Below are 14,127 nucleotides of genomic sequence, written 5' to 3' on the forward strand. Positions count from 1 at the left end.
TTCCTCAAATGGTTAAAACAACCAGGACTTGGCCAGGTTAATTCCATGGAAGAGGGACTCCATTCTGGTTTACCACATGAGTGGCAGAGGCCCAAACACTCTGCCTATCATCTACTGCCTTCTCAGCCACATTAGCGGCAAGCTGGATCAGGAACAACGCAGCTGGGACTCGAACCTGCACATGGATATGGGATGCCAGCATTGCAAGCAGTGGCTTAACTCACTGTGCTACAATGCCAGCTGTAGCTCCTGGTCTCATTGCAGTGGCAGCCACTGTCCTGAAGCTGCAGGTTGGAGTGGAGCCTGTCCTCAGGCAAGTGGTGCTGGGCTTTTTCAGGTGGCAACTGTTATGCCTGGGCTGCCTCCTGGTTCCTAGGTCAGTCTAGACTTTGCAGTGGCCTTGTCCTGGTGTTGGCCCTATGCTTTAGTAACCTATGTTCTGGGGAATGGGGGGAATCCTTGTGAGCTCCTTCTCTGAAGCAAATGAGTCATGAGTGCCCAATACTGGATTTAAAGTCTTTGAGGATGCGGAGATTCTCTTGTACTCAAGTGTGCCGGTCTGAAGTGATGGTGGCCGTGGCTGGGGCTTTCCTGTTTGCCTTTCCCTGGTATAGCAGAGTCCTCCTGGCTGGCTGGATCCAGGATCACAACTGAACTTGTGCCCTTCTTTCTCCTCCGTGTGTGGCCATCTCCAGTTCCTATGCTATCTACGGTAGCTGTGGCTCTGTGGTGGAGTTCAGAGTTCTCCCTTGGTCACTGTCCTGGAGGTCGGTCCTTCCCTCTCTTCCACTTCCATGTTCATCACAGCGCTGCTCGTTTCAGCCAACAGGTGCAGATGCCATCCACTGAAATATCCATCAATGAATGAATACGAGACTGTGGCATACACACGATGGCATGATTATTCTGCTGCGAAAGAGGATGGAATACTCTAAATTTGCAATAAAATGGATGAATCCAGAAGATGCAATGTGCAGTAAAATTACCCAGGCATAGAAAGACATGTTTTCAGTCATGTGGAATTTTGAAAAACATTGATCTCATAGAAATTGTGACCAGAACACTGGTTATCAGGGGAGGATTTGAGGAAGAGTATAGAGAGAGGTTGTTCAGTAGTTAGAATATTACAGTCATATGGGAGAAACTCTGTAAAGTAAAACATAGGTAGAATAACTTTAGTCAGCAATAATGCATTGTAAATTTCAGTGCAGCTAGAAAGAAGATTTTGAATGCTCTCATCTCAAATAAATAAATAAATGCTTATGGTGGTGGATATGCCAATTATTAGATTTGATCATTATACAATATACCTCAATCATACATCCCATTGTACCCCACAAATATGTACAACTATTATTTGCAAGTCAAAGATTAAAAATGAGTGTGAATACAAAAATTATGTTAAAATAACTTAAAATGGATCACAGAAATAAATGTAAAACTTGAAACTGTTAGACTCCTAGAAGTAAACAGGAAAAGGTCTAGATGACCCTAGATTTGGCAATGACTTTTAAAATCCAACAGTAAATACATTCCATGAAAGAAAAAATTGATAAATTGGATTTCATTAAAATCATTTTTTACTCTGAAAGACTTCACTAGACTAGAAGAAAATATTTGCAAGAGATTTAGTTTACACAGGAATATTTTACAAAATACAGAAGTACTCCTAAACTCAACAATAAGAAAACAACTGAATTTTACAAAATGGATGAAAACCCTCGACATACATTTTACCATAAATATTATACAGAATGCAAATTAACACATGAAAAGATACTCAGCATAATAAGTAACCAGGGAGTAAAGATTAAAACAATGAGCTACTATTATACATATTTTAGAATAGCCAAACTTTGTAACATTGACAACATCAAATGCTGGTGAGAATCCAAAGCAACAGGAACTCTCATTTGTTGCTGCTGTGAATGCAAAATACTGCAACCATTTTGCAAGGCAGTTCGATAGTTTCAATGACATAATCTTACCATATGCTCCAATAATTATGCCCCTTAGTATTTATCTAAAGGATTTGAAATGCTACATCCACTCAGATACCTGATATGAATATTTCTGGGAGTCCTATTTTTTTTAAAGATTTATTTATTTTATTTGAAAGACAGGGTTACAGAAGAGGAGAGGCAGAGAGAGAGAGAGAGAGAGAGAGAGAGAGAATCTTCCATCCACTGGCTTACTCTCCAGATGGCTGCAATGGCCAGAGCTGTGCCGATCCAAAGCCAGGAGTCAGGAGCTTCTTTTGGGTCTCCCATGGATGTACAGGTGCCCAAGGACATGGGTCATCCTCTACTGCTTTCCCAGGCCATAGCAGAGAGATGGATTGGTAGTGGAGCAGCCAGGTCTTGAACTGGTGTCCATCTGGGATGCCGGCACTGCAGGCAGTGGCTTTACCTGGTAATGCCACAGAGCCTGCCCTGCAGTCTTATTTTTAATTGTCAAAACTTGGACACAATCAGGTGGTTGTTCAGTTGGTGAATGGATAAATAAATTGTGGTGCATCTGGACAGTGAAAGGTTATTCAGTGCTAAAGAAATGAGCTGTTGGTGCTGGTGCTGTGGCATAGTGCTTGTTAGTTCCTGAAATGCTCTTAAAGTCCAGGACTAGGCCAGCTCAAAGTCAGGAACCAAGAACTCAATACAGGCCTTGTAGATGGTTGGCAGGAACTCCACTACTTGAGCCATTTCTGCTGCCTCCAGTCTTCTCTAGTGGAAACTAAGTCCGCAGCCAGAGCTGGCAATTGAACCCAGACACTCTAATGCAGGTTGTGGTATCTTCACTGCTAGTGTAAATGTAAACTCCCAGTATTTTCAAAAGGCTATGATAACTACCTTACAGCATTATTGTCAGAATCAGCTACTCAGACTCTGAGAAAGCAGAGTTATGAGCTTGGAAGACTCAGGTATAATCTTGTATGTCATTTTTATACATGTTCTTTAAAAATTGTGTTAACTTATTCTATTTATTTGAAAGGGAGAGTAACAGAGAACAAGAGAGAAATAGAGGGAGAGCCAGAGAGAGAGGTCTTCCATCTGCTGGTTCACTCCCCAAATGACTGCATTGGCAGGGGATGGGCCAGGATGAAGCCAGCAGCTTCTTCTAGGTCTCCCATGAGGGTCAGGGTCCCTAGCACTTGGGTTACCCTCCACTGTTTCCTTGCGCATTAGCAGGGAACTGGATAGGAAGTGGAGTAGCCAAGACTAGAAACTGCCATGGTGTCAGTTTAACCCACTATACCACGGCACCGGTCACTATATATGTTCTTGAGTACTTTACTCTTATTTCTGCAAACCCCACCTTTCTTCACTGTGTCGTATGTGGCAGAGATTTTTTGGTTAAGATCAAATGACTGAGAAATGGCATGTGTCCATTACCCTCACAGACTGGGCCAGAACTACTCTCATGGCCCTGCTTGACCAGGGCATGGGTGAGCATTCAAACTCTTTCATGTGAGAAGGGACTCTCAGGCAGCTGTTAAAGGGCAGAGATGGGGCACTGTGTCACTATATGGAGGCCAGTTCCCTCAGAAAAGCTGCTGTGAGAATTTGAGTGAGCAGGAGATAAATCCTTGTGGTTTCTAAGTCATGGAGAAGTTGGGATCGCCTTTTCTGCAGGTTAATCCTAGCCTATGCTAAATGAACAGTTCCCCCTAAAGTCTTTTCTGGTGGTTCATATCCCCACTGGACTTGGAATGAGAAAAATGAAGTTCTCTTCTTTGCTCCACCTCTTATTCAACTGAATCTACCTTCTCATGGGTTCAAATAAGATCTCATATGTGAAGCAGCTTTGCAAACCAACAGGTCCTGTAGTGATGGAAGGGAGTGAATAGTTTGAATGGTAGAATCACTTGATATGTACAACAATCATGATATTCATATTTTGGGAAATGTTGCTATTTACAAAAACAGTTTTCCTTATAAATAAATCAAATGTATGAAAGTGCATTACAATATCATTCGGGGATTGATTTTTTCATATATTATTTTATTTATTTGAAGGGCAGAGAGAGGATAGAAAGACATACAGACACACAGTCTGGGATCTTCCATCCACACCCCAGTTGCCCACAACAGCTGGGTCAGGGCCAGGTCAAAGCCAGGAGCCCAGAACTCCATCTGAATTTCCTATGTGGGTAGCAAGAACCCAACTGTTTGAGTCATCATCTCCTGCCTTTCAGGGCTGCAGGAACCTAGAATCGGGAATGGAGCTGGGACTTAACCCAGACACTCCATTTGGGATGCAGCCTGGCCCATCCGTAGCTGTTAAGAAGAAAGCAAAGGATGGGAGATCCATGTCTGTGGGTCTCTGTCTCTATTTCTCAGGCTTTCAAATTAAAATAAATAAATAAATAAAAAATATAGGTGTTGGAGCCGGCACTGTGGCACAGTTGGTTGAAGCCCCAGCCCGCAGCACCAGCATCCCATATGGATGCTAGTTCGAGTCCAGGCTGCTCCACTTTCAATCCAGCTCTCTTCTATGTGCTGGGAAAGCAGTAGAAGATGGCCCAAGTCCTTGGGCCCCTGCACCCACATGGGAGACACGGAAGGAGCTCCTGGCCCCTGGCTTCACATCAGCTCAGTTCTGGCCACTGCAGTCATTTGGGGAGTGAACCAGTAGATGGAAGGCTTCTTTCCCTCTCTCTGGCTCTACCTCTGTCTGTAACTCTGTCTTTCAAATAAATAAAAATAAATCTTAAAAAAAGGTGTTAAACTACAACAATTATTAATACAGAGACTTTAAAAAATGTGTGGTAGTTACTCAATTTATGTTTTTAACATATGTGATTCTTATAATGTCCCTAATGAACATCTTAAAAATGGAGGCTTAGAGAGTAAAATAGAAAACAATTTTCCAAATCCTCAAAACTGCGGAGGGACAGCTGGGGTTTGAATGTAGAAATGGCTACTAGACATCATACTGTTAATCTCAGTGTTGTAGTGGCCCATGATATATGGCAGTTGTTCATACCCTGCCTGTCTGATGAATATATTTATGTATCTTAAAGTTTTCATAGGAATGATTTCCATCCATTCCTCTGACTTTCTCTCAGAGCTGAACACAGCAGTGTGTATGTGTGTGTCATCAACAAAGAGAATGGGGTTGCTTAAAATAGAGGACAATGTCTCTGAGGTCTGCACAGATGCCCCCAATATTTCAAATGACAAATATGTATTTACGTTCTCTAGTTTTTCTAGTTCATTAGCTTAATAACCATTTACACATATTCACTGGTAACACCACCTCTAGCTGTTCAGTCCTTGTGTCCATTATCAAATTTTAATTGGCTCCATTTCACCTGTGCTCTGGAGATAGTTTCCTGTCTGAAATCTCCGTTGGGCAGCCTGCTGTTACTGCATGGGAAGGACTGTTTTCCCAAGGGCTTTGCTGGAGGTGCACAGGAAATCACAGCTGCCCCACTTATAAAAGGTGAGTGTCCTTGATTCTTCTGAAAGCATTCTCAAATGCTGTAAGCATGGACAATCTGGGGAGCTGGCTTTGAGTCCTTGACTAGAAGTTAACAAGAGAAACCTTAATTCGCATCTCTAGGACAATCACAGACAATACCTAAGGGTGAGAACACTGTGATTCCTGTTGACAGTGTCCTCCTTTGATAGTTCCCTCTCATTCACACTTAGATTTCCTGGAGATTTTTTTTTTGTTTCACTTTGCAATATTGTTTTCTCTTTAGAAATAGAAATGGAATTCCAGTTAAAAGTACAGTTGGAGAGGGTCAGTGCAGAAACCCAACTTATGGTTTCATGTGAAACAATTAGTAATTTCCTTAAAGGAACAGAAATCTTGCTACTTATTTTATAGTAGTTGCTGTCATTTCAGATGTCCACAATGATATTAGAGAATGTGACAGATTCATGTCCGACATATGGAACCTACCTATAGCTTATCATTTTATCTTTATGCCATCTTCACTGATTCAAAATTTTTGAACCTTTGTTTACCATTTGCTTACAAGACGTTCAGAGACTATGTGTACAGGAGTTCCAGAAAAGACTGAAGATATCAATAGTAAAACAACAACATGCAAGTAGTTGATATATGTGTATATATATATATATATGTATAAATGCATGTATGTGTGTGTACACATATATAAAGTTTTTTAAAGATATTACTTTGGACACAATTTTATGGGATTGCATTCGTTTTTGCCAGTAGTTATATATGGACTTTATTCCTAGCTGAATCTTCAAGGCTTGTTTTCATATCTTTTTGATATTTTTTTGTTATAGTCAAAATACATGTTTGAAAATCATTGAATGCATACAGTGCTCATTCCAAAAAAGAGATATGTGATGAAGGCTAAATGATCACTTAGCTAAAAATGAGAATACAAATTTTATATTTTTAAAACTTGTTCCTTTGAATTCTGTCACTATATTTGACCATCACCAGAAAACTAATGCTAAAAGCCTTTAAGTTGGTTTTGTTGCAAAATCAAAATAAAGGGATTCATAGTGCCTTTGTTTGCTTATTTCAACTTAAGAGATCCTGATAGTTTCATCCCTAATGGGATATTGGTTTTTTTATTTATATTTAATTTATTTAATGAACATAAATTTCCAAAGTACAGCTTATGGATTACAATAGCTTCCCCCCCCCCATAACTTCCCTCCCACCCACAACACTCCCCTCTCCCACTCCCTCTCCCCTTCTGTTCACATCAAGATTAATTTTCAATTATCTGTATATACAGAAGATCAATTTAGCAAATATTAAGTAAATATTTCAACAGTTTGCACCCACACAGAAACACAAAGTGTAAAATACTATTTGAGTACTATAGCATTAATTAAACACCTAAGAGTAACTGTGTATTAATTACAGAGTTCAACCAATAGTTTTAAGTAGAACATAAAAAATACTAAAATGGTAAAGTATTAAGTTCTTTTTTTTTCTTTTTCTTTTTTTTGTTTGTTATATAGTTTTTTTTTATTTAATAAATGTGAATTTACAAACTGCAACTTTTGTATTGTTGTGGCTCCCCCCCAACCTCCCTCCCTCCTGTGGCCCTCCCCTCTCCCACTCCCTCTCCTATCCCGCCCTTCATCGAGTTTCACCTAATGGGGTATTAAGAGCAGATGTGTACTCTAATTCTTAAAATCAGCTCAAGTACACAAGAACCCAAATGTTCTAATTACATTTAAAATAAACTATGGATCTTATTATAAACATAAATAGATCATATTGTCTAGGCTGGACACACATTAGAATTTACAGCTTTCTGTCCTATGTTTAGATGTTTAATCTATTTCACGTTGAGTGTGTGTGCGTGTAAGGGTTCAATCTCATTCTTCTATGTGTGCATACTGAGTTTTCCCAACATCATTAATTGATGATATGTCCTTCCACCAGTGTGTGCTCTCAGCACCTTTGTGGAAGATCAGTTAGCCACATAGATGTGGATTTATTTCTGGACACACTATTTATTCTGTTGGTCCAGATGCTTGTTTTTTAAGACAGTATCATATTTTTATGACTGTGGCTTCATCACTCAAAAAATTTTATTAGGGAAATATAGTGCTTCCAGTTTAATTCTTCTTGCTGAAAATTTCTGTCAAGATTTTTTGGGTTCCATATTAACTCTAGGTTTTATTTCTATTTGTATAAAAAATGTTGGGTTAATATTTTTAGGGACTGCCTTGTGTGTAGCTTTTTAAACTGGTCATTGTAACAAATTATTACTTGCTTCTATAAACAAGGGATGCCTTTCCCTATATTTGTGTGTTTTTATTCACTTATTGGTATTTACACTTATCAGTGCAGAACTACTTCAGCTGGTTAAGTTTATTTTTAGTGATTTATTATGTTTGATGCTTTTGGAAAAGTGGTTGTTTTCCTGACTTCCTTTTTGAACATTTTGTTGTTCATATACAGAAATGCAATATATATGTGTATATATATATATATAAATTTTGTATCTCACAGTTTTTCTGAGTTCATTTTTCTCAAAGCAGTTTTTTTGTGTCTGTTAAGTCTTCAGAGTTTTCCACATTTGCTCATATAACTTTATTTTTTCCTTTCCACTTTGACACCTTTCATTTGTTTCTCATGTCTAATTGCTCTGGAATGGACTTCTAGTATTACTTTGAATAAAAGTGGTGAGAATATGTATCCTTGCCAAATTTTAGAGAGAAGTTTTCATTTTTTCATTATTGAGTATGATGTTAGTTGTGAGCTTTTCTTAAATGATCTTTATTGTGGGGGACAAAGATTCTTCTATACATAATTTGTTAACAAAATTTTATTATGAAAAGTTAAATTTTATGAAATGTGTTTCAGCATTTATTCAGGTTATTGTGTGACTTTTATCCTTCAATCTGATAATGTTGTGAATCACACCGATTGGCTTGCTTATGTTGAAACTTCCTTTCAAGCCAGGGGCTTTTGTATGAATGTCTCTCAAGGATATTCATCTGTGTTTTGTTTTGTTGTGCTGCCTTTGTCTGGCTTTGACACTGCATGATGCTGGTGTCATTAAAGTGAGTTTCAAAGTATTCCCTCTTTTATGTTCTTTGGAAGAGTCTTTAAAAGACTGGCATTAATTCTTCCTTCAATGTTTATTGGAATTTATCCACGAGACCATCTGATCTTAGGATTTTCTTTGTGGGGATGTTTATATTTTCAAATTCAATCTCATTATTTGTTCTTGGTCTGTTCTGGTTTCCTATTTTTTCTTGATTCAGTGTAGGTAGATGGTACATTTCTAGAAATGTTTCACTTCTTCTGATTATCCAATTTGTTGGCACATAATTGTTCATATAGCCTCTTACGATCCTTTAATCTTTGTGGCATCCATTGTAAAACCTCCTCTTCTTTTCAGATTTTATTTATGCACATTTTCTCTTGTCTTCTTAGTTTTTCTTTAGGAGGGTTTGTGGATTTGTTTACATGTATGTTTAATAGCCTGCTTTTTGCTATTGTTTTTCCATTCTCAAGTTCACTTTTCCTCTGCAGATTCCAGACTTACCAGCTGCAGGCAAATTCCTTAAACTACTGTTCTCCACATATATGGATATATTGACTTGTATATTACAAACACCATGAGCATATTTATAGTACATAGATGCATATGTATTCACACTTATAAGTAAATACCTATATGTGATGATAAGTACACCCACACTCAAGGCAGGACACAGCCATAAACACAGCGTTCCCTGGAGAGTCCTGACTTACGCACATGTTTTCCTCAGAGGAACATGCCAGTAGTAACCAGTTCACCCTTTATTAAAACAGTGAAAATTATGGGTTGGTTGTTAGTGTGGAAACTGAGTAGCAGGGCTGGGCCTCACTCCTATATAATCGGATTGGAGTACCCCATCCTTTTTAGCACCTTTAAATGATAACTACTTCAGAGTGGTAAGAATGTAGGCAGATTTAAAAGGTGAAAAAATGGACTTGTTAGTTGTATTACATAGGTTAGGTACATTAAATAGAAGTAAACATTATCAAGGAGAGTGTTTAGGTCACTTTGTTGATTAGCTGATAATTATTATTTAGCTATGGTTCCCATCTTTTGTGACCTTTTTTTTTTTTTTTTTTTTTCCAGATCAACCAGGCTTTCCAGAAAATGGCCAATTCCACTGTGGTGACTGTGTTTCTCCTTGAGGGCTTTGCTGACACACGAGAGATTCAGATCCTGCTCACCATGTTATTCCTACTAACATACTTGGGCACCCTGCTGGGGAACCTGCTCATTGTCACCGTCACCACTGTGGACTGGAGCCTTCACACCCCCATGTACTTCTTCCTCAGGAACCTCTCCATCTTGGACATGTGTTACATTTCTGTCACTGTCCCCAATGCCTGTGTCAACTCCCTCACTGACAACAGGGCCATTTCAGTGGCTGGGTGTGCAACTCAGATATTCTTGGTCATCTACTGTGCATATGTGGAGGTGCTGTTTCTCACCACCATGGCCTGGGACCGCTATGTGGCCATCTGCCAGCCTCTTCACTACTCCACTACCGTGAATGACCGATTCCGTGTACAGATGACCCTGGCTTCCCTACTCAGTGGCCTCATCTATGCAGGCGTGCACACTGGCTACACGTTCCAGCTGCCCTTCTGTGAGTCCCACGTGGTCCGTCAGTTCTTCTGTGACATCCCCTCTCTGCTCAGCCTCTCCTGCTCTGACACCTTCAGCAGTGAGCTCTTACTCCTGCTCTCTGTCGTGCTAGTTGTTGGTGGCTGCTTCATCTTCATCACCATGTCATATGTTCGTATATTCTCCACCGTGCTCAAGTTTCCAGCCCGAGAGCAAGGAAAGGCCTCTTCCACCTGTGTCCCACACATCCTTGTGGTGTTTGTCTTCCTGAGCTCTGGCGCCTGTGTATATCTGAGGCCCTCTGTGACCTCTGAAATGGTTCAGGGCACAATTCTTTCCGTATTCTACACTGTTGTTCCTCCATTCTTGAATCCTGTCATCTACAGTCTTAGAAACCAACAGATAAAGGGAGCTATAAGGAAAAGAATACTACGGAAGTTTTATTTTAGAAAATTATAGGGATCTACTTTAGATTTATACTGGGAAGTCACTGAGATTCAAACTTATATGTATCTATATCTATGTCTCTCTATGGGAGTTTGGTGGATCAGTTAAGCTGCCATTTGGGATGCCCACATCCCACGTTGGAGTGTCTAGGTTCAAGTCCTAGCTCTGCTTCAATTCCAGTTTCTGATAATTGTCTGTCCGTTTCTGTGTCTCTGCCTTTCAAATAAATAAACACTCCTGGTCTGGTTTCTGTGTGCTGTATTGCCCACACCCAGTTATTCCACTGAAACCAGAGTGATCATTCTTGTAATTATGAGTGTATTGCCTAACCTTTCCATTGCTCTTCCAGGAATTATAGCATTTTGTAGCATTTGCACATGTTAATGGATGGATATGAAACAATATATTGATTCCAAGTAATTTTGGAATAGGTACACCTATGATTCATCAAATATTTAGTAATTTTTATAATTTCTCAAAAGAAAACTTAATAAAGGAATGACTTCACAGGCATAAAATCTGGTTTATTCAATATAGTGTAACTTTAAAAATAACATGATACTCAGTCAAAGTAATTTAAGTGTTTAAATCCAAAAGAATTGAAACCTAAAATATAATTTAAAGTAATACTGTAATCTGTTGTGAAAAATCATACATGATTTTCAAAATTTTTCAGCCCAAAATAAACTTTATCTTTCAGTTCCCTGTTTTCATGAACATTTTGAAGCCCTCTCGTGAATCCCAAGTCCATGGTTACCATCTTACTCAAATGTGAAAAGTCGAAGCTTTTCCTCTCATATCAGGAACAAGTTGAGGATGCCCCTTTTGCCACTGCTATTCAACATGGCAGCAACAGACCCAGGTAGAGCAATTAGATAAGAGAAATAAATAAGAGACATTAAATAATCTCTGTTGGGAAACAATATAATTTTTTGTAAAGATTTATTTTTTATTTATTTGAAAGAGTTGCACAGAGAGAGAAGAGGCAGAGAGAGACAGAGAGAGACAGAGAGAGAGAGAGGTCTTCCATCCGATGGTTCACTCCCCAGTTGGCCGCAGTGGCCAGAGATGCACTGATCCGAAGCCAGGAGCCAGGAGCCTCCCCTCGGTCTCCTACATGGCTACAGGGGCCGAAGGACTTGTGCCATCTTCTACTTCTTTCCCAGGCCATAGCAGAGAGCTGGATAGGAAGCAGAGCATCTGGGACTCAAACCAGCACCCATATGGGATGCAGGTGCTTCAGGCCAGGGCATTAAACTGCTGCGCTACAGTGCTGGCCCCACAATATAATTTTATATATAGAAATTCCTGAAGATTCTGCCAAAATGTTAATTTTATAAATGAATTCAGTAATATTGCAGGACACAAAATCAGCATACAAATATCACTAGTTTTTCTACACATTAGCACTATATTATCCAAAAAAGAAATCAAACATTATCTTATAATAGCTTCAAAATTATAATATTGGAAATAACTTTAACCAAGGTGATGGATGAATCTATAAGCTAAAAACTGTAAGAACTCAAGCAATTCAACAGTAAGTATTTAATTCATTCAAATGGACCAATGATCTGAGTATACACTTCCCAAAAAAGACATGTCAATAATTAATAGATGCATGGAAACAAAATCTGTCAACATCATTAGTCATCAAGGAAATGCATATCAGAACCACAGTCATTCCAATTAGACAGATGAATGTGTTCTGGGACTGTATGTGCAACATGGTAACAGCAGTTATCAGTGTACCAAATACTTGAAAGCTGATAATAGAGATCTTCAAGTTCTGTCCCCCCATAACAAGTACATGAGTTAATGGATATTTTAAGTATCCTGATGTAATAATCTGTAGTGGGTCGATGTGTCAAAGCATCAAATTGTACAGTGTAAATATATACAGCTCATATTTGTTAACTACACTGAAGTTTTGAGTGTAAGTAAATAAATTTAAAACAAATACATTGTAGTTTTACATTTTTGCCTATTTGAAAACGAAGTGAGATATTAAAAGACAATATTTAGAAAATATTGATCAATGAATTATCAAAGCATAATTATAAATTATTAGAAATGAAATTGTGCACATAACCTTGGATTCTTTTACATTGGAAATTCAGAATAAAATGGATGATTTTCTGTTAATTTAGCAATTTTCCAAATTGGAATCAGCAGCTTTTTCATCATTTGTCATCATGTATTTAGGCTCGTTACGTCTTTTATCATAAACCTTCTACAGCAAAGACCAGAAGTCCTACTATGGCAGAGGGTGTATCTTCCAAAATTGCCGCCACAGTGCTGTTTTTATCTCCTTATTTCTGAAACTGTATATGATGGGATTCAGAACAGGAGGCAGAACTGTGTATGCCAGAGCAATTCCCAGGTCTTGAAAGGATGAAGATTTGGCAACTGGCCCTAAGGCAGCAAAGAGCCCGGTGCTGAGGAAGAGCACGGTGACAGCCAGCTGTGGGGAGCAAGTGGAGAAGGCTTTTGCTCGACCCTCTCCTGAAGGGATTCTGAGCACCGTGGAGAAGATGTGGAAGTAAGAGGTGATCATGAGACCAAAGCAGCCCATCACCAAGAACGAGCTGAGAGCTAGTGCAACAAACTCTGCAAAGAAAACCTCACAGGACACCAGGGCCAGCACGTGAGGGATGTCACAGAAGAACTGGTGGATGCTGTTGGATCTGGAAATAGGCTCCTGAAACATGTTTCCAGTGTGCACTGCTGCATAGGAAAAGCAGCTGAGCCAGGCAGTCGCTGCCATCTGGCAGCATTTCCCTGCCGTCATCACAGCTCCATACTGGAGGGGGCGGCAAATGGCAAGGTAGCGGTCATAGGACATGACAGTGAGAAAGGCCAGCTCAGCAGAGGCAAAGGCAAAGAAAAAATAGACTTGAGCCATGCAGCCAAGATAAGAGATGGAGCTGCTATGCGTCAGGGAGCTGTGGACAGACTTGGGCACGGTGACTGAGATGTAGCACAAATCCAGAAAGGAGAGGTTCTTCAGGAAGAAGTACATGGGCGTGTGCAGATAGTGATCCAGCGTGATGACTGTCACAATGAGTAGGTTCCCCACCAGTGCTGCCAGATAAAGCAGCAGAAACAGCCCCGCGTGCAGAATCTGTAGGGCCCAGACTTCAGAAAAGCCCATGAGCAGGAATTCTGCCACATCCGTGAGATTGTCCATCTGGCAGGGGGACTCGTGTTCTGATTGTTGAGAAGAAAGCATGACCATTTTAAATGAGACAAAGAAAAACCAAGTCAACAAATCAAATCTGTTGGGCATCTTCCATACTCCTAAAGCAAGTGGGATGTTGGCAGATTGTTTTATAAGCTTTGTAAGGTTTAGAGAGCTAAAGACTAAGAATCGAGTAACTAATCTTTAAAAGCTGTCATTTAGTGTCAGTGATCTGCTATGCAGTGCTTTTCAAACACAAGCTAAGAAATTCCTCCATCCAATCAACTAGGATGTTTGTATAAAAAAAAGTAGGTTCTCGGGTTCCATTGCCAATAAACCAAATAAGAATTTGTGGGAGATACTCAATAATCTGCCTTTTGTACAAGTTTCTGAGTGATGTTTTAGTGCAAAAGGTGTA

General features: G+C 39.5%; 2 protein-coding genes across 2 annotated transcripts; one reads left to right on the forward strand and one right to left on the reverse strand.

Annotated features, from left to right (window-relative positions):
* The first annotated feature begins 9,590 nt into the window (after nucleotides 1–9,590).
* LOC149125886 (olfactory receptor 14C36-like) lies at nucleotides 9,591–10,540 on the forward strand. The gene has a single exon (XM_089334705.1). It carries the CDS (start codon nucleotides 9,605–9,607, stop codon nucleotides 10,538–10,540), a length of 936 nt encoding a protein of 311 aa, XP_089190831.1. The 5' UTR covers nucleotides 9,591–9,604.
* Nucleotides 10,541–12,785: 2,245 nt separating this feature from the next.
* On the reverse strand, nucleotides 12,786–13,718 carry LOC127488930 (olfactory receptor 14I1-like). The gene has a single exon (XM_070075721.2). The coding sequence runs from the start codon at nucleotides 13,716–13,718 to the stop codon at nucleotides 12,786–12,788; it is 933 nt and encodes a 310-aa protein (XP_069931822.2).
* Between the last annotated feature and the right edge of the window lie 409 nt (nucleotides 13,719–14,127).

This window comes from Oryctolagus cuniculus, chromosome 6, assembly GCF_051225735.1.
Source record: "Oryctolagus cuniculus isolate XC-2025 breed Fujian yellow rabbit chromosome 6, ASM5122573v1, whole genome shotgun sequence".
In the NCBI taxonomy this organism is placed as follows: Eukaryota; Metazoa; Chordata; class Mammalia; order Lagomorpha; family Leporidae; genus Oryctolagus; species Oryctolagus cuniculus.